The sequence below is a fragment of the Rhamphochromis sp. 'chilingali' genome, assembly GCF_963969265.1.
Source record: "Rhamphochromis sp. 'chilingali' genome assembly, chromosome: 13".
Taxonomy (NCBI): Eukaryota; Metazoa; Chordata; class Actinopteri; order Cichliformes; family Cichlidae; genus Rhamphochromis; species Rhamphochromis sp. 'chilingali'.
This window is the reverse complement of record NC_137940.1, coordinates 33,898,512-33,920,424: the sequence shown is the minus strand read 5'-3', so window position 1 is coordinate 33,920,424 and position 21,913 is coordinate 33,898,512. Positions and strand designations below refer to the sequence as shown.

The window sequence follows — 21,913 nt, the reverse complement described above, 5'->3', positions numbered from 1 at the left end:
CTGCCGCCTGGCTAAATGTCCATTGACTATGAGGTTAACGGTGGGGAAACTGTAGCACCACGGTGTTTGCTTTCAAGCAGTTTTAACCGTTTCCACATTATCAAGTATCCAATCCTAACGCAGCTTGTACAAAAGTTTCTGGTAGGGTAGTACTTAAAGTGCTATGGTTTGTGTCAGGAATGCCTGGAAAAGACTGTGTTAAGACTGGCCCTCGTGTTTCCAGTGAGACTTCGTGTTACTCTTACAGAATGGATCTCGTTCCCCTTGCTTTCAAACCTCCATCCACCCTTTTCTGTGCTGAAGGTCAATCACAACAATTATAAGGGTTGATATGATGACTAGCATCTCTGACATTCCTCTGTTGATCAGTGCTATTTCACATCATCTCTGTTTTGTTTTGTTTCTTTCTCTGATTAGTAGCTGAGCTGTCCAGTAACATCCCAGGGACATGCGGCCTATGCCTTTAATAAACCCTGAAGAAGATTTCAACTGAACTGAGAAGATGAAAACTATTTTGCATTTGTCTGTCAATGCCAGACTAACTTCAGGGCAGTTTATCAGAAGATGTTCTGGCTGTGGCTTTTTTTTCTGGTAAGTACTGGAAAAAATGTGATTCACAATTAAGAGTAAAAGTTGCCCATTAAACTGTAAAGTTTTCCTTCTTATGTTATATGATTTTATCGGGCTATTAGCGTGATAATGATTTCATGCGGAGAGGGCATTCTACCACTCTGGTTGGTCAGTGTTGTGCTAGTTTTAACTGGTTTTCACTATATAATCCTGGGCAACATAATCTATGAAGAGCTCGGGAGCTAAACCTTACATATACTTTTGAATTGTTAGAAGCACTAATAAAATGTTATTCAAATTACAAATTTATTTAAAAAAAAACAATAGGGGGCACTAATTTACTGTTGCCTTTCCCTTTTCATTTTATAATGAGCTGTGTATCAGCATGCATTTTTCTTTGTCTGGGTCACAGCATGCACATTTGCAGCGCTGCGTTCAGTGCATGTAAGCAAGCCACCTCGATATCCTCCACCCATGACTGACGACTTCCATGCTTATTGGGGCTTTGTTGCCGTGGCAGCGTCTCATTATGTAAATGATGTCTCCCTGATGAAAAGGAGGCAGGCGCAGCCGTGATGTTCACTGCTCCAGACTGTGTAAAATTGGCTTCAGGGACCAGTGAAGGAGCATTGCTATATTTAGCAGTCATCTTAACAATGTCTTTCTTCTTTCTTCTTTCTCACATCTTTGAAACAGAAGGCCCACTCACATTTAACACTTGTGTCATCTTTTTCACACAGTGAGTACTAAAATATTACTCCAAATGCACATAAAGGCACATTACCAACATTTCAGTGGCTGTGGCATTTACGTCTTCAAGGCTTAATATGTTGTATTTCTAAATTCTTGAAAGTTCTTTCTGTTGAATAGTTTCCTAAGAATGTATTATCCTTCCTTTCTCTGCCATATATCATCACTGTCATGACCCAAGCTCAAAGGGTTTTATTCCAGCCCAATAAAAATGATCCTTTTAATGTTATAGCCAGTTTTTAAAATAGACAAAATATGTGCTGCTATTGAATTAGATGCCAGAAACATATTTTAATAAAGTAGGGTTAGGGATACCAAAAGCTTGAACAAGCTTTCAGCATCAAAGTCTGACTCTTTGAGAAAAATTTTTTTAAGGAAACTGTGTAAATGAATAAATAATTCTTGTTGTAGAATGAAATTGCAAAGGATTTGGAAATTTCATCATCTAGGCGCCATAATATGATTTAAAGATTTCAGAGAAATCTCTGTGCGCAAGGGATCAGGCAGAAAATCAAATACTGAACGCTTGTGATCTTCGGGCCCTTACATGGCACCACATTAAAAACAGATGCTATCTTATAGTAGAAAATACTGTATAAGCTCATGAACACTTTAGATCATACTTCATAAAAAATGCTTTTGTCTTTCCCAATCTAACAATATATTGGATCAGTTAAGTATTACCCTTGTGCTTCCAACACTGATATGTTTTTCTCATAGACATCCAGTGAACTGCTAAGGTAGATCACTGATGCAAGCTGAAGTGTGGCCCTGCCTGTAACTTGCGTGTGAAACAGCTGCAGGACTGGAGGAGAGCAAGAAGCTGGTAATCCTTTAAACTATTCTCTGCACGTTTTGCAGAGGAGATGGTGGTCTGCTGCTTTGGAGTCTTCCGGTTGAATTCACTCTACAGAGACTACAGCCTTGTCCGGCATTAAGAGACTGTCAATCACTAATCTGCATTCTGTTCAAACCTGAGGCAATCATTTGCCCTTACCATAAGCACTGCTGGCCAGTTAGATGCTGTTTCCCAGACCTGCTCAGCCTGTAGATCCTGTTTATTACCACTGGTTCATCCTTATCTTGTCCCTTTCCTACCTCGGCTTAATCCCCTTTATAATTATCATCAACTTTAATTAGTTAATGTGCAGAGCAACTATTAATCCTGAGCATCATTTCAAATACAGAAACCAAGGCCATGAAACCTTTGAACGTGACATGATGTTAAAGCATTAACAGAAACATTTCAGTGCTGTCACTCTGAGCCAAAAATGTCCCCTTTTGAATCTTTATTTCACAATAACTTTATGTGACACTGTTCCCGTCCCACTAGGCTCCATGGATGACAGGACACATGGTTTCTATGGTAACCTTGGGATGCTGTAATTGCTTCTGTGACCTCTTTCTGCCCTCAAAACATCCAATAGCTCCTCATTCATTGTCTGTTGTAGTAAGTACAGTATTTACAGTTAAAAATATGTTGCTAAAATGTGCTTAATGTAATTAACAATGTCTATACTTAGAAGCACAAATTGCTCAGCAATAAAAGATCCACTTGGTTCCATATGTTTGGGGATAATTGGAAAGAACATCTGTGGTAAAGCTTCCGCAGAACTGCACGTGTTGCATACCCTCCACAAACTGTATGTGAGCCCAAGGTGGCGTGAAGGCTTTCCACACAAATGAGTCACTCCTGCCACATGCTCAGTTGAACAGATGAACGCTTTCCTTCATCTCAGTCGGGCTAACAGCACTAGATCTGCGCTGAGTCAATTAACAATCAGAGCTGGATTTTCTCACACCTGGCAACAGTATTATATGAGAAGGACATAATTCTGTTTACCATTTGTCATCTCTAGATGATGAGCATAAAAAAGAAACTAAGCAATGCCATTTAAACATGCTTTCATTATAACAGCAGCGGAAAGGAGACCAGAAAATGATTCAATTTTCTGCTTGATTTTATCTTTGTTAAATTTAGCAGATAATAGACCACTGGGAAAAATGTTCTTCTTCCCTCATTAAATCCCTGAGCTAACATGAAGGTGGCTAACCTCAACTTGGCTTACTGACATGAGCAGCTATAGGAAAGTGTAAGTAGGTCCAATAATCTGAAGCTCACACTTGCATAAAAGTGGTTTATCTCGTACTTTTTAAGTAAGCAAAACACAGCAATCCCAATCTGAAATATTTCTGTTCTTTCCTTATTGAGAGAGATTTTTATTTTGTTATCAGCCAGTTTGACACACACAACCACAATTATGGGGGATTATCTTTAGATGGGATTAACTGCTGTAGCACGGAGTGCATTTCTGAAAGTTAAACTGCAGTAATCTAAAATCCACAGGTAGTGAATAATCCCAAACCTACTGTCAGACTTTTAGTACACACAATCATTTTTGATGAAATGATTCAAGTGAAGTAATAAGATTACTATCATGAACCATGTTAGCATTAGCAGGCCATAGTCAGATCTGAAGAGGACTTTGGAAAAGAACATGTTGTTGTTGTGTTAAAACGCACTCGTTTTGTGCAGAAGTCAAAAATACGAAATGGCAAAAAACATTAATTTTGATATTTTATCTGTTCGCGTTCTGTGACAAGGAAGTCAGTAACTTCTTTTTGTGTATTCCATTTAATTTCCATCTACTGTGCTGGTATAATGGCACTACCTTAATAACTGGAATAAAAACTACCTTGAACATCATAAGAACCCTTTAGATCCCGGATCCTCATACAAATTCTTACTCATCCCAGTTCCTGTGCCAATTCATGCACACCCCATGTACTGTATATTGAGCCTTATTTTTCATCCCATATATTTACATGAGTTGGTTGTTAGCAAACTGTCAGAATTTTCAGCTCTGGACACATACTTACTCCTGAACCTAATTTGGGGGGATAATGTTAATTACAAGACCATGTTGAGTAACTTTTATTGGAAGAATTGGAAGTTAATACAATGAACATAATATTCAAAAAAATGTTATTATCATTGTTAAAAAAAACAAACATGGCCTATTATTTTTGAGATTAGATTAACAGATAATCGCATGCTTGCTAAACAGCTGTGATATTCAGCAAAGAGCATTCATGGCCTTTTTTAAGTAATAAGGATTAAATGTCTTTAGCCCCTCTTAGTCACAATATTTATGGAGGAAGCCAAATGACATGTGTAAATTAACAACCAGGTATTTCAAAGTATAAAACTGCAAAGATTAGTTGAAAAATGAAAAGTGCAGTATAAACTATAGGGGCACTTTAAAACCTTTCTATCGGCCATATGCTTCTACAGTCTGAAAATACTCATGTGATCTTTTCTGAAATGGCAAGAGGTTCACAGGAAGAGCCAGGCAGAGCAGGAAGCAGCGTAATTGTCATTTGGGACCTTTTTTCACTCATCGTTTAAGCACAAAAAACTATTTCAGGTACTATGTTCCAACCCCGTGAGCTTATTACATGAGCTTATTTACATGAGTTTATTCACACGGCTGGTAGTGGTCACTTAACTTTAAAATTTAGTACTAGGTCATCTTACACAGCTTACACAAACAACCTGCGGGTTTGTTTTCTGAGGGAGGCCAGCCTCTCACAAAAGCCTCACCTCAGAAGACACGCAGCTCTGTGGATTACCAGCAGCAGGCAGACTAATGCACCCGCAGTGAAGCATTTAGAGATTTTAGGGGCAGAACATTTCTGGCAGCAATGACGTAAAACATAGCATAGTTTCCATTTCAAAGTTGAGAAATTAATAAGATTAAAATGTCTTCATCCTAAACACATACGTTCAGATGTATTTCACTGCTAAATGATCAATACATAACCATTTCCAACAATGCAGCTGTCATGCTGAACCAAAACACACCTTTCATGTGAAAGAAAAAAACATCCTAGGAACTCTAATGAATCACGCACCAGAAACCAGTCACAGGGGACCCTGAGTCAGAAACCCAAGCTTAGGAACTGAAGAGACAGGCCTTCAACATTCTCAAACACCGATCAGCACACAATTCAGCAATGGAAAGTGGCAGATCACTGATGGCACTCGGAGATCTGAGTGGCATTAGACTCCGCTCAGGAGGTGAGCCAGTTTCCTTGAGGTCGTGTAGCCGGATCTGCGTCAGTACAAGTAAAGCATCTGACAGTGCAGAACCACGCACTTTCACACATTAACACTTGTCACTAACTTCAAAGTTGGGACAAAGTTGGGACAGAGTATGGTACAGACTTGTAGTGTAATGAAGAACATAACCTGTTTGGATTGACATAGAAAAGAAAAGACAATCTATAATCTGTTCATTCATGTTACCAGATCCTGACATACTCTGACAAGATTAGAATATCCAAACACTTCAATATCAAGGGAATGTTAAGCTACTTAAACTTCACAATTTTGGTAGGACAGTCACTAAAAAGGACATAAACTGGGGGAAAAGATTCATTTTGTGTTGATACAGTATGCTGAATAAATATTATGAATCTGAGCCAGACAAATGTGAGAAAATCCTGTGAGTTTACAATGTTGAAACTTTGTTTGGAGTCATTTTTCACCCTGGCGTGACTTTTGTTCGACCCCTGCATGTCAAACTATTAACTACAAGTTGATCTCACAAATGCCAATCCTGTCACTGCATGCTGTGTCTTATTTTTGTTAAAACATCCCGAGAGAGTTCACAACAGTACGGGTGCTGAAGGCATTTAATAGAGTCTTAATGATTAAAGTAGTGGATCCTCCCTTCACCACATATTGTTCAAAGGAGATTCTTGAAGAGCCTCATTAGATTAAAAGAAGTTAATGACACTGTAGACAGTATTTGGTTTTGCTGATGAGACCAGAGCAGGTGTCAGTGTTGTGGAGGATAGAGTTGCCTGCACTGTGATTAATGAAGCAGCTCCAAACTGTTCTCTGCATATCTATTGATTCATTTCTGTGGCTGGCGCTGAGCTGAATTAATCTCCCTGCAAATATGCAAGACTTATGTCTTCTTCTGCACTTTGTCCTGCAGTCTGAGGCAGACATGAATCGACTGGATGACACTCATAGCCAAAGAGGGGGTTTATCAATGCACTGCGCTAGGATCAAGTCTGAGGAAAGTAACAGAAGCACAAAGTTGTTGTTTTTTTCAGAAATATGGAATCTTTAACTGATTATAATGATAAATTAGCAAAATGATGATAAAAAGCAATCAGAGAAATGTACGTTAAATTGGACCATAAAGTAAAACACATACGGTGCAAATGTTTGTATAACCAATGGAGAGTTAATCATCTCAACAGTTAATGCATATGCACGAGAGTTATCTGAGAGAGGCTTCAAGCCCTGGAAAGTTATAAAGCCGAGCGAGTGTATACGTCATGCTTTGACACATCACTTTGTCCGCACAACTAAGCTTCAGAAGGACAAGGGGAAACTAACACAACGTGATTCACTGGTGTTGATACTGGTACTCTACACAGAGCCATGTTTCTCTCTTTCAGTCTATGCATGTTTTCTGTTTTCACATGCTTTGCTAACAAAATAAATCCCTGAGGGAGTCGGAGAGAGAAAACAGTGCCCTGTCACAAAACTGAGTCACCAAGAAAACACCCTGTAACAAAAAGTGACTTTCTTACTGAGTGACAGCTTGAATAGCATGTCTTTGTGGTATGACTACTACTAGGACCCCCACAGAGAACATTACTTGTACTTTTCAGGATTTAAATCTGTCTGTAGATGCAAAAACGAGATGCTCATGCTCGACCCCTCTTTTTTTTTTTAATTTTCTAACCAAATAATGTTTTTGTAAAGATGTAAGCATTCAGAAAACTACAACTGCAAAAGACATACTACTAAAATAAAATTAAAATATGCCATCATAGGTAATTTAAGCAGCTTGGCAAGAGAGATTCTTTTTTCAAATTAAGAAAAAAGGGGGTATCACTCTGTTAAAAAAAAAGCAGGGCAGTGAGAAGCTTCTGCAGTCCAACAGCTTGCAGGGTGAAAAAGGAGCTGTGGAGATGGCAGGTGGTTCCGGCTTTAATGGACTGTTTCCCTGAAATAATTTGTGGGACAGGTGGTTGCCAACATTGGCAGGGTCGGTGGTGATTTTCCCCATGCGGTTCTCGGCTCTTGTGCAATTCAAGTCTCTGATGGAGGGCAGCTGGTACCAAATGACCCTCTCAGCAATTCACAGTCTACTGTCCTCCCCCGAGCCCCTTCTATTTTTTTCCTCTCACATGAAAGCACGTCAGCTACACCACATTTGTGTGTTTTTCTGTAAATTTATAAAAGGAGACAAGCCTTAGTGAACACTCATAGTTAAGTTGAAGATGTTTTGCTGTCATCTGATAGTTTTGGCGATAGCGCTTCCAGAGAGCGTGCCATTGATTTCCAGTGGGAGACAAGAACAAAAGCTCCCGTGGAGGTTAATCTTGAAATCAATTAAAGCATGTTTTACTCACTGCACATTCAGCAAAAAAAACTGATAAGCTTCCCTTACTGGTGTTTTATTTTAGATGCAGAAGTTAGTTGTCAAGCATCTTATACTATAAACATTAAAAAGACATACTATAGACATACTAGACATAATATGGATCTAAAGGTTATATAATATCAAAAGAATATCTATTTTTCCATTATATGTTTTGTTAAATGCATCAACAAATTAACCACGGAGGTTGAGAAGTAGAGTGGTTTAACAACAAATGCACCATGACACCAAATCTTTCCTTCTGTGCCCTCATCCAGGAAAGCAGCTTTGGATGAGGTATGCTCAATAGCTCACTAGGCAGTAATACTTTATTAATGCCTATTAATAAAGATTAAATGTTAATAAAAACTGTAATATTCTGTAGTACCCTGATTAGGATGCATCTGTACCATATATAGTAACACCAAAGGTCAGGTAGCAGTGTTGCCAAAATAAGCCAATAAGTTCATTGATTTGTTGTAAGCACTTCAAGCGGAGTCAGAACACGATAGTAGGAAGATTCAATTGCATTTCTATACTGTAAGTAAACAGGAAGACTGTTTTGGGCACGCTGCCACGGTGTGAGTGTTGGGTATTTTATTCTGTCACTAAACCTGGGAAACAGCCGTTTTTACTGGTTGCAATTAAGAGTTATTTTTTAAGTTATTTTATTTTAATACCCAGATATTTACTGACGCGAAAAGTCCTGTCCTCTCTGGTGTGTGGTTTTTTTTAAATCTTTTAATAGAAAACTGAGCACGAGGACAAAGACGCAGTAACGTGTGTGACGGTGCGTAAGCTGTCCCGCACATCAGGACGGAACGGTTGCGATTAGTCCCTCTAGGTTTCTTTGGCAACCTGTCTCCATTCTGTCTCCATGGCAATGCCAAGGCAGTTTACTTCCTTTTTTCTCAGGGATACGGAGCCTCTTTGTTACGCCACAGGTCATAAACTCGAGCTACGAGACCGAGAGGGCTCCGCGCGTCGTGGCGGTGCAGATGTGACGAGAGTGTGCGGCTCAGTGTACGAGCGAGAAACACAAAGGGACCTTTCAACAGGATGCCAGTGACACAATAGGATGCCACCACCATCGCTACACTGGTTATACTGGTTAGCTTATTAACATCCTGTAACACACACCCTGTAACATATTGCCTTTGCTAAATCATCTGCGTTTCTGACGATCACCAAGTCAAGGCAAGAAACGCATGTGATCTCAAACTCAAAACATCGTGCAGCGTATAGGCCTGCAATAGCATATCTCAAAGAGCAATATCCACATGCATCGTGCTGGGAATGGTGAACCATCCAGTGGTTGGTATTGTTTTCAGTCAAACCTCAAAGGGTGATTTGAGCACCATGCAGGGAATGAATGAGCGCATGGTCGCGTTTAAACCTGTGATTTGGGGATAAAGCAAGCTGTGCAAGCCAAGGCTCTTCTCTTACCCTTGGAAGCATCCTTGTCTTCTTTAGGCTTCGCCACTTTTCCGCTCATAGATCCCAGTTTGGATGTGTAATTCCCGAATTAGATAAGAATCGAAATCCCCTTAATTGCTGACAGTCCTCAATGAAATCCTGACCGGAGATTCCAAGTGATGAGATAAGGCTTCTGTAAAGAGAAATATTCATCAAAATTGCATTTTCTCTCATAACACAACAGCTGCGTTTGGTGTTACAGCAGGGCCAAAGAACGTAACAATGGAGCTACTCGTGCTGCAAGGTGTTTCTCAATTGGGTATCAATGAAAACATTCAACTATTGATAGACACACTCACACGCCACACGACAAAGACCTCATGTAGTTTCAATAAACACAAAGAAGCAGCCTATACGCATGCCTATCTTCGTATAGCCTTTCCAGTGATTTAACACCGCGCTTTAACCTACCTTATCTCCTCCACGTTTTCTGCTACATCAATGCACATTGATGAAAGGAAACGTCCCCACTATGAATCCCGTTATGTTGCATACGAAAAATCACGACCTACTCTATTGTGACAAGGGAGACGAGCAAAAAGCTGCGAAATGGAGCGCACTTTTGCTCCCCACAGGTCTTCAGTCAAGAAAAATTCAAGTGAATAATACACTGAGCTGTAGTGTCTAACAAACCCCGAGAGTAATCCCATCCAGTGTGGCTTTTGGCGACCAGGTTTTCTTGTCTGAGGCTTTCACGGTCGAGCTCTGCTCCTCTAAACACTCGGCAGATAGAATCAACAGGATACACAACGTGAGAGCGCTCTACCAGTTACAGCGCCCGTTCACACAGTGGACAATTGTTTTTTGACCCGCGTATGACGGCTGTGGTGAAAACGAGCTGCTCGATCCATGAATGCAGTCAGCATGTGAGCTGTGATGTCGATGCGGAGAAGAATTAAAGCAGGAGGTTGTGCTGCATGGCGCGCACCATCTTGCTGTTGCTCTCATTCAGTTGCCTTTGCAGAGCTATGCGTTATCCCATTCACATCCGAGATGCGCATTTTCTAAATATATATTCGGAGGTCTTTCCTTTGACTTGATTAAATATGCATTTGGAAGTCAGTAAGTGGCTGGAGGATAACACATAAAAATAAAAACCGCAGTAAATTCTTGTTATGCTTTCTTACATACCTGCAGCTTTATCATTTTACAGTTTACATAACCTCATTAGTTAATAAGATATTTGTTGCATATGACTAATACGATGGTGTTATGTAAAACAAGCTCCGATGGATCGGACTCTTAACTGAGAACATAACCCACCTAGTTAAGACTGGATAGTGGAACGTATCAGTTTGTTTTAGTTTCATGAACACTTCTCAGGTCCTTGAAAGTTTTTCAGGTCCTTGAAAGGACACATCCAGTTCTACAGCAGTGTTTTGAGAGTGCCAACCACATTAAGTCCTTTCCCCCTTCTGGCACCAGATGAGCATTTTTTTTCCAGATGCCACCTCACATTCCTGTTACATAATCACAAGGTGAAGTTTATCACATAGGTGTCTTTTACACCGGAGAAGCTAATGTCGCAGTCCCACCACTGTTTTGAAATGCGTTTTGTCCCCATACCGCACAGATTTTTACAGGTGTAATTGGTTCAGATAAATAAAGATGAATTGTTTGAGAAATGCTTGCAAGTTTACACATTTAAAAAACATGCAATACAGTTTCAATGTAGATAAACAAATAGTATACTGAGTAACTCGTTTGAGTGTGACGTGATTCACTGTGGGTCATGACAAATCGATTGTGGGAGTGAGGAATACCTCAATTTCAGTGCACTCACTGTAAAATGCATGCAATAAAGAGTTAACTATAATTATCTTTTTGTAAGTGTTCAGAGACTATCAGACTAATGAATAAAGCCATTTATTAATATTACTGCAACATATTACTGCAGTAATATGTTATATAAGTGTCCTTACCTTGTGAAACTTGTAAAGATGAAGCCTAAAAGCTTCACTTGAAGTCACGTTAAACTGTTCAGTTTCAACTGAGCCATATCAACAGCAAAACATATTGATTTCCATTTTTAAGGACACTATAATCTTTTTAATTAGGGGTGCTATTTTTTAGATTCTGTTCAAAAGTCTTTCAATCCATGTCCAGTTTTTAGCAGGCTCTATGTCACAACCCCTGGTCATGCAGAGCTGTAGCATGCAGTGGCAGCAAAGGGAAAAAGACCCCTAGGTTAAGGGTTACACGCCATATGGTTGCTATTTTTAGAAGAAACTGGAACCACTTCGAACTTTCTTCACATCCGCAGATCTTGCTGAGACATTTGAGACATACTGGGACCTGTCTCGGTGAGTTACTTTCCCTTAAAACAGTCCAGTCATTGTATTGTTTTTTAAATTGCACTCTACTGAGTTGAGTTTAGTTATATTTCTGACACAGGATTTAAAGAAAGTGAACCCCAGTTAAGCTAAATCATAATCTTTTAAATACTTTTTTAGACAGAGGATGGTTATTAAAACATGATATGCATCAAGCAGCCATAACATATTTTGTAGGTTCCCCCAGTGCTGCAAAAACACCTATCACCTGGAAACAGAACCTCTGTGGGTTTCCAGGGGAATCCTTTTGAGTCTTGTGGATTACAGGATGGGGTCTCGATGCATAAAACACAGATGTATGCCTATATTTTTATATCTTTAGATTGTATTGACAGTGGTGATGCTACAGAATCCTTGCTATGAAGTTATGAAAAAATATAGACAGATTAATTATAGAGCTTCAGTTTAGTGATTTTTTTGTAGATTTTTTTCATAAAAACCATGTTTTTCACAGCATAGTCACTGATGAATGTGGCTGTACTTTGATGAGCTACATGAAAAGTCTGCTAATTAAGATTGCTTTAAAATATCTACTCTACCACAAGTCATTCATTTATATATAAACTATACCGAACAAGGGTCCGGAAGGTGTGTTCAGGTGGTGTGGTGTGCATATGTTTTAAATTCCACATACATGCAGAAAAAAAGCAACTGAATGTTGGTTTGCTTTCCTTTGTATCATTTTGAGTACTTGAGTATATATATACTCAAGTACTCAAAATGATACAAAGGAATGATTATAAGGTAGAACACTGACTCCCCACCTGGATACTAGAGTGGGGTGTAGAGAGTGATGGTAAATGTCAGTGGCTTGTGTTCCCGCTGTGTGCGTGGCCTGTGGCCCCTTTTGACCTTTCCAGCAGGGCGTCACACTGTAGTGGTACATCCATTCCCAATCTGTTTAAAGCAAAGCCAGGGACCCTGTTCAATATGGTGCACACAAACTCCTGACTCACACTCTATAACCTCTGACGTCAGTTAGAGGTCATAGAGTACCAAGCTGTATCCACCCATTCTACAGAATAACCCTGAATTTCTTTTTTTCCCCCACTGATTGTAATATTTGTGGTAGAAAATCCCTTCAGATTTCATGCTGTGCCACACTCATGCAGACACGCTCAGTAAGCTGATTGATTTCATTCACTGGTGATGTGTTGAGAGCTTTGAATGCAAAAGTAGTAATAGTACAGTTTTAGTATTTAGTATTAGTATTTATTTATTTATTTATTGTCATTGTCAAGAAAGTACTAAATTTGCACCAATATATGAAAAAGCATCCTGATTAGAGGGATTTCAATCCTGATTGGTTGATCCTGATCCTAGAGAGCTCCAACACATGAATAGAAAGGTTTGGTCAAGGGATAAAGGTTATCACACATTACAACTTGGTATTGATTATCACTGACCTGGAGGTAAACAAAAGCAAACTGAAGCCCCACCCCCTCTACGCCACAGTATAAGATGGATCCCTTCATTGTACATATGCAGAAACAGCACTGAGGCCTGTACTGTTCTCTTGCTTTACATCAGATATATACTAACAAGAATATGCTAAATGGTGATTCTGAATATTCTGAACACATCCCTGCAGGTCTTTGTCTGTTTTCTTGCATCACTGAGCACTTAAATGTACTTTCTTACTAATGAGAAGCTTTGCAACCTTACTTTACGATCTAATTTTTGACAGCTTTTTATGCTGATACAGTCTCTGTCTTTTTTTTTTTAATGCCAGATTAATACGTAAGCATCACCATCTTTAAACATGAGTTTTCCACCCCGTTTACTGAAGCATCTCCAATAGATGAGAATGCCGGTCACTTCAGACTTCTTATCAAAATGGTAACTACTTGATCTTGATTTATCCATGTTCCAACAACAAAACCTCTTTCGTGGTCACTTAGGTCTTTTTCTCTTCCCATCCTAATGTAAAATCCAAATCAAATCAGCCTGCTCAGCATTTTCTTATGCTCGGCACTAGGCAAAATTGGACTTTAACTGCTTAGCTGTAGCGTGGAGGGAGTGGGCAGAAGCCTATGCAATCACTCTGGTTCTCCAGTCAGTTATAAAGCCTTTTCCTTTAATTTGTCACATGTAAACATCAGGCAGTTTTAGTAATTTGTTGGTAATTTGCATGAGATTTACTTTTAAAGTGAAACAAGAACAATTATCTCAACTTTAAGAACAATTATCATTCCTAAAGATAAATACAAATAGCATACACACACATACACTACCCTTATTATCTTTTCCTACAGTAAACTATAGAATACCAGTGCAGTTTATTCAGCAGAGGAAGGCTTACTGTGGACTGGATTGTATGTTGCTACTCTTGTGATATTAGGTGGTTAATTGTTATTTCTATAAGTGTTATGTAAGATGATAAGATGAATCGGTATTCCAGAGAAAGATAAATCATTCAAAGCAGCACAATGGCATTTGGTGAAGAGATTGCATGTTCTGTCTTTGTTTGAGTGGGCATCTTTTGGATGGTTTCTTCCAATATTTGTGGAATGCAACATTTGCGTTGTCAGATTTGTGAAAAGCTTGTCTTTTTTTTACACCAACTACTTTGATTTCCTATGCCGGTAATGAAATAATACAGTACTATGTGAAAAGTCTTGAACCAGTCCTCATTTCTTTATGTTTTGCTAGGAAAAGGGGAAATCTTTGGGAAATCTGTTTCTTAAGGACATCACTGTCACATACTGTTCATCTGCTGTAGATGTAGAAAATTCTGAGGACACCCTGCACACCACACTGAGAGATCCCATTATAGTTTTTAGCAGATACGTCTGTGGGAATCACCTTGTTGGTACAAAAGTACGACTTGATCGCGTTATTTTTGGCATTGTTTTGTTTTGGGGTTTTTTGTCAATTTGACTAAAGAAATGGAATCAAATGATGTGTTGTTGTGGCAGGCATCTGGTAACAAAGTGCCTAAAGATACAACTTGAAACTGTATTTTTTTTCTAAGTTGCCTGTATTGACACAACACTAGCCCATCCCTTGAGTTAGGTGCCCAATTAAAGCTTGAATGAGTCAAAGGTCAGTGTTACGTGGCTTAACAGGGGGAAAAAAACATTCTTCTAAAAATGTTCAGTTATAAGGACTGAACATGAGTTGATACTAGTGCTTCTACTACTACTGTCAGCAATTCTTGTTTTGTGCTGTATTTTGCGTCTTAGTTTTAAGTGACTGGTCATTATTAAGTATTTTTTTTCATGGTTTTGGGGGACACAGTCTGTTTCTTTGCTCAGTGTGTGTTATTCATGGCAGGTAAAATCAATTTCCATTTACATGGACCAGCCAAACAACCCATCTGGACTCTGAGCTGGTTTATAAACCAGTTCCATCAAAAACCAGCAGTGAACAAGCTGCTTGATTTGCTGCTTGCCTGTACTTAACATCACCCAAGGTTATACTTGTGGAGGAGTCAGTACGGGTGTTATAAGGATCAGTCCCAAAAGATCATTCTTTAGGACAGGCAGTGAGGTGGAGGGTGATTAATGCTCCAGTATTGTGCAGCTGGGTTAGTCATCTTCCCCCGATTGTAGGTGTTAGCCTGATTCAAGATGAGTGTGGCTGATAAGGTAATAAGCCTGGTGCTGTAACAGGGGTGCTGGTGACAATGTATGTTGTGTAATATGAATGGGATTTAACAAACACTAACTTCTAACAGTTCAAATGCGCCCAAACTTTTAGAGATCACTACATCTTGTAGTATTTCATGTTATCAGTGAATTGCAGGTGGACTGCTTATAGAATAATGGAGTAGTTTGGGATTTCTTTCAGTGAATTTAAGACCGGAGGATTCTAAAAAGAGATTTCATTTTAGTAGAGCAAATGATGTCATGCAGCAGAGGTCAGTGTCATCAAGGAAAGCAACTTCCATAATCATATTTTGATTGTCAAGTGAATATAATGAATAATAATGCAGCAGAGAAGCAAATGCAGGATAATAAAATCCAAGGACTGAAAATGAAACTAAAGGTGGTACTAGTCTTTGTCCATTTGTGTGTATGTGCCCATACAGTTTGCACATAAAAGTGATGGATTTCATTATAGGACTGCTGCACACGCTCGTTTATCTCTGACTCCCAAAGAGCTCCAGCACACTTACCTCAGTTCCAAAGGTCAAGATGGGGACAGCGAGTTATTTCAAAACCAAAGAGGTCAGGGTTAAAAGATGAGAAATGATGTCATATTTCTTCTACATCACACACTACATAATTGACTCGGCCACTCGCCGGATTGCATTTTTACAGTATATCTCCCATGTCACAGAGTCACAGTATATTTCAGCTGTTGGCCATGTGACCTGCGTGGAATTGGTGCAGCTGACACACATAGAGCCTTCATGTCTGTATTTGCAGGTGAATAATTATCAGCTGTTCTTTGCTTAAAGAAAAAAAAAGATTGCAGATGCAAAAACTGATGCAATCAACTATCAGTTCGACCCACTTCTGCCTCATTGGCTCTGTGCAGTTTAGCTTTCTGCAAATTCTCTTCTTGACATTCATCAGGAAAACCATCATCTTCATGGACACTTTCTGACCAGGAGGGATAGGAGCTCCACTTTTAGTAACAGTGGCTGAACATCCCTGAGCCAAGAGCGTCTGTCAGCTTGGCTGAATCACAGCAGTAGATTTGAGCTCTGATTTCCAGGGAACTCTGAATTTTACAGTGTTTCTGGGCCACTGTTGGGAAACAAGTGAGCCGTGGTTAAATGTCAACCTTTGGTAGAGCTTATTTTTTCCTCAGATTATTTCATAGGATGATGAAGGGATGGTTTCATAATGAAGTCATCAGTTATATATTATTATCAACAACTATAATTCATTTGTAGACTGCGTGCAACTACTTTTTCTTACATTTACTTCTTTATTACTATTTTTTTAATGGATGTATTTTGTATTTTACTCAGGAGGATTTTATCAAAAAGGCTTTCAACAGTTTAGGACTATTACACTATGAGTGGTGTTATAATCCTATAAATCCTATGAATAAAAAGACAGTTGTTAAAATGTCACTGTGTTTGCCTTAGTGGGTAGTAGTCCTGTGTGTGCAGGCATGTGGGATAATGGCCATGAAACATTAGGCTCTTAAATTACAGAAATGATTAACAGAGCAAGGCTCTCTGAAATATCACATTAATGTCAATGCGTTTATCAGAAGGAGGGGCTGACAGGGTGGGGCGGCTAGTGTGTGCTTCTTTGTACAGTTCCCTGTTGATATAACTGTAAACACTAACAAGACTGGAGTGCTGTGTGAAATGCCCTTTAACACAATTCTCCTTGCAGTCCTTGAGCATCTAGTGATGTTAATGTAAAATATGTCTCTAATAGTACAATACAGCTGCAAAGATTCAACACCTAAACCATTATCATAATATTAGACACAGTTTCAGATATGTAAACAACCAAGAGTTAAATTTGTCTTCTTTCTAGAGACTGTTTAAGCATTTCGGTCTGGAAGTATTTGGTAAGTAATACAGTTTTGCAGCTTTGCCTCTGTATGCCAAAACTGTGGATTTCAAATCAACCAGCCAAGATGTAGCTGAAGTGCAAACTTGCAGATTCAGTTCAAGGGGTTTTATAAACATTTTGAATGAACTATTTAGGAATTACTGCCATTTTTATATATAGGTCCAATTTTAAGACCTTCAAAAGTAGATGGACATAGAAGCAGCAGGTTAACAGCCCTTGTTATTCCATGGCAAAACGATAAAATGACACTCCCGACTTGACCTCTGTAAGCACTTTCCTGATAAGTTTATGCTATCACACACTCATTTTTGCCCATGTTGAGTTAAAAAATTAAGTCTGTTTTGTAAATCTTCACACATGTTTCAGAATGGAGGATTATCTTTGAAGCCACTGGCTAATAAGTTGTCAGTCATATGCAAACAAGAGATGCCTTTATGAACAAACGAAGGACAACATCTGAAAGAGCTTGCACAGTTCTGGAAAATAGTTTTTGTGTTTTGTTTTGTTTTTCATTTGTTTCCAGGAGGCAGTGAGCCTAGCTATAAACAGAGAAAATATTAACCTGAGTAGCACAAAGTAGCTGTTTCCCTACTTTCAGTCTTTATACTAAGCTAAGCTATTATGCACGGCCTCTTGGACTAAAATAAACCACCTTTGTCTCCACTTGGTATGCAGGGATCACTTTAGAAACACACACTGTTTGTTTAGGCTCCAATTTTTGTTCAGTACTTCAACAGCAGCTCTTTTTCTTCTCATTGGTCTAATTATACAAAATTGTCTCAGAGGAGAAAACGTGATCATAAACTAACCGAGACAGAGTGTTTTAGCTTCACTGTAGGTCACATTACACAAGAGTTGATCCTCTGTTTCTTATACAGTCATATAGGTACAAGTGTTATATATGACATAAAATTTTAATTTGCTATTGGAATGAATTTGAAGTGCGTGTGCGTGTGGGGGGGGGGGATATTTCTTTTAAATATGCGCTCACATTAGTATAACTTTAACATGAATAAGGTGTGTCCTGAAGAAGCCCTGAGCTCATGTTGTCTCACTGTAACAACTGGAAGAAATGAGTGATCTAAATAAAACATAACTCCTTCTGCTGTACCCCAGGGCATTTTCATATCATTAACATTGCATCGCTGAAATGTCACGCTGTACCAACAATTTATTTTTGCACATAATGTTTCACAAACACTAATCAGTAGAAAACATGGAGTCTAATGAGTAGAAGCAAGGTCACCGTGAGGGTGAGTTTCTGCAAAGGTTAGACGGGACAAGCACAGTAGGTCCTGATTAAGACAGTCAGTGATGTCTTGACGACGAAATCCACCTTTTTGTGGGTTTTTCAGACGATCATCAACCAGATTGCAGCTCACGATCACGCAGCATCAACTGTTTGTTTACTTTTTTCACATTTAAAAAGTAAACAACTAAAAAGTTCTGTTCAAAAAGTTTATGTTGGATCTTTTAAAAAATATTTTGGTGGTTTGGTTATCCTTTTTTACTTTCATCCAGATAATTGATTCAGTCACCACTGCATATTTAACGTACGGATCTTCCAAAATCCTGCTGCTTTTGTTTGAGCTGCACAAACATTCAGGTTGAAAACAACAGAAAAAGGTTTTACCGAAACAAAAGATAAGCCCTCAGCAAACGACAGCTTCTCCCTGGTGAAAGACTGCGGTCTAGGCTGCCTGATCTCCTGTGCTGCCCAGGAGATACTGTACAGAAACAATCAATAGCACTGAGCAAGCATCAGAGTTTTTATTATCTGCAAGGCCCTGACTCGATCCCCCACTGTAGTGACTAATCTAATTGGAGCCGACACAGACTCCCATGCTGTGTGGTGCTGCCAAAGAATGAGAGAAGACAGAGATGTCAGGAAGATCTTCATAAATCAATAGTTAGTCACAGGCAATTTTATTTCCTTCCATCCATTCATACATCCACTCCGTCCATTTAAAACAGTGTTGTTATGCTGCTTTACACACAAGTCATCACCTAAGTTGTAACATTTAAAACCATTGTTTCTATTTTCTCCTGCTCATTCTATAGTAAGCCTTGTCAATTGCCTGCAGCCATTCTGCTATTACACTAGAGTGAGACACTATGTGGAAAGAATGCCATTGGGGATATCATGCCCAAAGACTGTTCACAAAGCTCAGCAACAGACTCGCATTTAGATGCATGACTCAGTGGGGGAAGTTCAGGTGTTAATGTTTTGGACTGAAGTTGGAATACCTATCAGTAACATTCACTCAGGAAAAGTCTGGTGACTGTTGGTTCAAGCGGTCAAACTCTGGTGTGATCGAACCACTTTACTCACACACTCCTGCAGAAAAAAAAATCGAGAAGCTCTTGTATTGAGTAGACAGTGTTAATTACTCAGGTGTGAATTATTCATCCTCTCAACGATTCTGTGAAATATAAATGCCCTCAGTCGATAGTTGCCAACACTTGAGAAGATTGCAGACTCCCTGTGGGGGGATTCCAGAGCCAGTGATGGTTTTGCATCTTTTATGCCAGACCACAAAATGACACTAGAGTTAAAACTTCAGCTGGCACGGTGAATCAGCACCCTTGACTGCACGCCATGACTGCATCATCTTGATTATTCTTTGAAAATATTGAATGATTATGAAAGGCGTGAGCACAAGTGGTAAAGATCCAATACTGCACAATATTTAGAGGTTTTGACTAACACTGAAATAGAAAACTTTGAGAGATTTTGAAGAGCTTTGAGTATCTTCTCTCTGAGTTAAGTGCATGTTTGGGGATCTGAAAGAGCCGTCACTAATTCAAGTTCAAACGCTAAAATTCACCATTGGTAACAACAGGTATTTAAAGGCCAAAACTCCCATTTCATCCACTAGAGCAGGGGGGTCTCGAACCTAAACTCTGGAGCTGTATGCATCTTATTTGCTTTGTGGAGCTTTGACAAAAAACTAGATGAATATGGATGATGGTAATAAACAGTCATTTATTTATAATCTCTATAAGTTATATTCTCATACATAGTCATTTCATCTCAAATATTCAGATTTTCTTTGGCTTCTCTGTCCTGGTGTTGTTGGCTCGTGCCATTTGAAACAAAAACAAAAAAACCTTTTAAAAACACACTTCATACATTCAGTAAACTAAACGTAATAAACAGGGCTAGCAACAGCCAGAGAAGATGAACATTTAGATGAGATATGAATTTATAGACCTGTGACTGACTGAATGATTTAGATTTTTATGGTGTATTTGTATTATCTGTGAGATGTTTTGGGTTGTATGGCTGCTATCTTGACCATGTCTCTGCTGTAAAAGAGATTGAGAGCCCAGTGGGACTTCCTGGTAAAATTAAGTAATAATTTAAAGAATCCTCATAGTCTGACATTAAAAGCATATTAGGTGAGAAAGTAAAAACAAGTTGTGATGGAAAAAAGTTTTTGATCATTAGAAATATGATGAAATGCTAAGAAATGTGATAAAGACGGACGAGTATTAATAGATCTGTGAAAGTGCGTCTTCAAAGCTTAACGCGGTATTTGTTGTCTGGCTCACATAGTAACAGCTTTTATTGTCCATAGAGTCACAGCATTTCCATTAAAACCGTTTTCTTGACTACTCTTCAACTAGGATTTGGAAAAATCTTACTAGGAAAATTAGAAACATGTTCAAACATACACGGAAATACAGTATATAAGGCAAAAAACATAGTTTGTAAACATTTGATTCGCTTGAATATATAGTAAATATTTATTTTGACCACCTTTTTTCTTAAATGTAGCCTGAAGTCTTCAACAAGCTTTCTTATCATTTCTTTAAGTAGACTTTGGGAAGAGTTTTCCAGGCTTCTTGAAGAACACTCAAGGCTTTTCTTCAGATATTGGCTTTTTTCAGTTCTGTATTACAATGATCCCACAATACTTCAATATATAATTATATTGAGGTCTTGGCTCTGTGGAGGCCAATCCATGACTGATAATGTTCCACTGTGTGTGTTTTTACTGCAGTTGGAGTGTGTTTCAGATAATGAAGCAAAGGTTTTTGCAAATAAGATGCTTTCCACACTATGCTGCATTATTAGCCTGCCATAATCACATCAGTATAAATTTCTATGAGATAAAAAAAAAAGTGTCATATTGTGATATCATTTTTGCAGCCTTTACATTTCCGAGTATCCACAACAACAAGAGAAGCCCAGGCATGTCTGAGAGCAAGAGCCATACATCAGCCTCCAATAACAATTTAATATTTAAATCAGCTTCAACAACTTCTGACAAAGCACAGTACTTTGCAAAAGTGTTGTTCCCCTAAAAGTGGAAAGAATAAGCTTTCACCACTTGAAGCAAAAATACTCCTTCAAGTACAACCTAGCAACAAAAGACTAGATACTATCAGCTGGTGACGTGTGGTGGACAATTGATAACATAATTTTTCCATAACAGTCCAAGGTTCTCATGTGACCCCTTGGGAAAATGAATTGTCTGCCTCTTCTATGTGAGTTATTAGTTCACATTTGGGTTGCACATCAATAGCTGCTAGTATCTAAGATTTATCCTGGTGCAGTTACATGGTGGAAAAGCAGCACTTATATCTGATTTATACTTTGTCACTATTATTGTACAGGGTGCGCCATTTATGTGGATACACTGTAATAACATGGGAATGGTTGGTGATATTAAAGTCCTGTTTGTGGCACATTAGTATATGTGAGGGGGCAAACTCCTCAAGATGGGTGGTGACCATGGTGGCCATCTTGGATACAACTTTTGTTTTTTCAATAGGAAAAGGGCCATGTGACACATCAAACCTATTGGTAATGTCACAAGAAAAACAATGGTGTGCTTGGTTT

General features: G+C 38.8%; 1 protein-coding gene and 1 long non-coding RNA gene across 5 annotated transcripts in view; one reads left to right on the top strand and one right to left on the bottom strand.

Annotated features, from left to right (window-relative positions):
* fgf13a (fibroblast growth factor 13a) overlaps nucleotides 1-11,385 on the bottom strand; it is a 104,639-nt gene extending 93,254 nt beyond the window's left edge. The window contains exons 1-2 of one of the 4 annotated variants that reach the window (XM_080900326.1): nucleotides 11,168-11,385; nucleotides 9,216-9,378 (exon numbers count right to left, since the gene is read on the bottom strand). In XM_080900326.1, the coding sequence (XP_080756452.1) occupies nucleotides 9,216-9,264 (49 nt within the window). In that variant the 5' untranslated portion in view covers nucleotides 9,265-9,378; nucleotides 11,168-11,385. Of the gene's footprint in view, nucleotides 1-9,215; nucleotides 9,379-9,656; nucleotides 10,195-11,167 lie in introns of those variants that run through there. The other 3 variants (XM_080900329.1, XM_080900327.1, XM_080900325.1) reach the window with 3 other exon arrangements.
* On the top strand, nucleotides 366-2,155 carry LOC308408183. The gene is made up of 3 exons (XR_013973758.1): nucleotides 366-591; nucleotides 1,267-1,309; nucleotides 2,041-2,155. It is a non-coding gene; the product is annotated as an uncharacterized lncRNA (long non-coding RNA).
* Nucleotides 11,386-21,913: the final 10,528 nt, after the last annotated feature.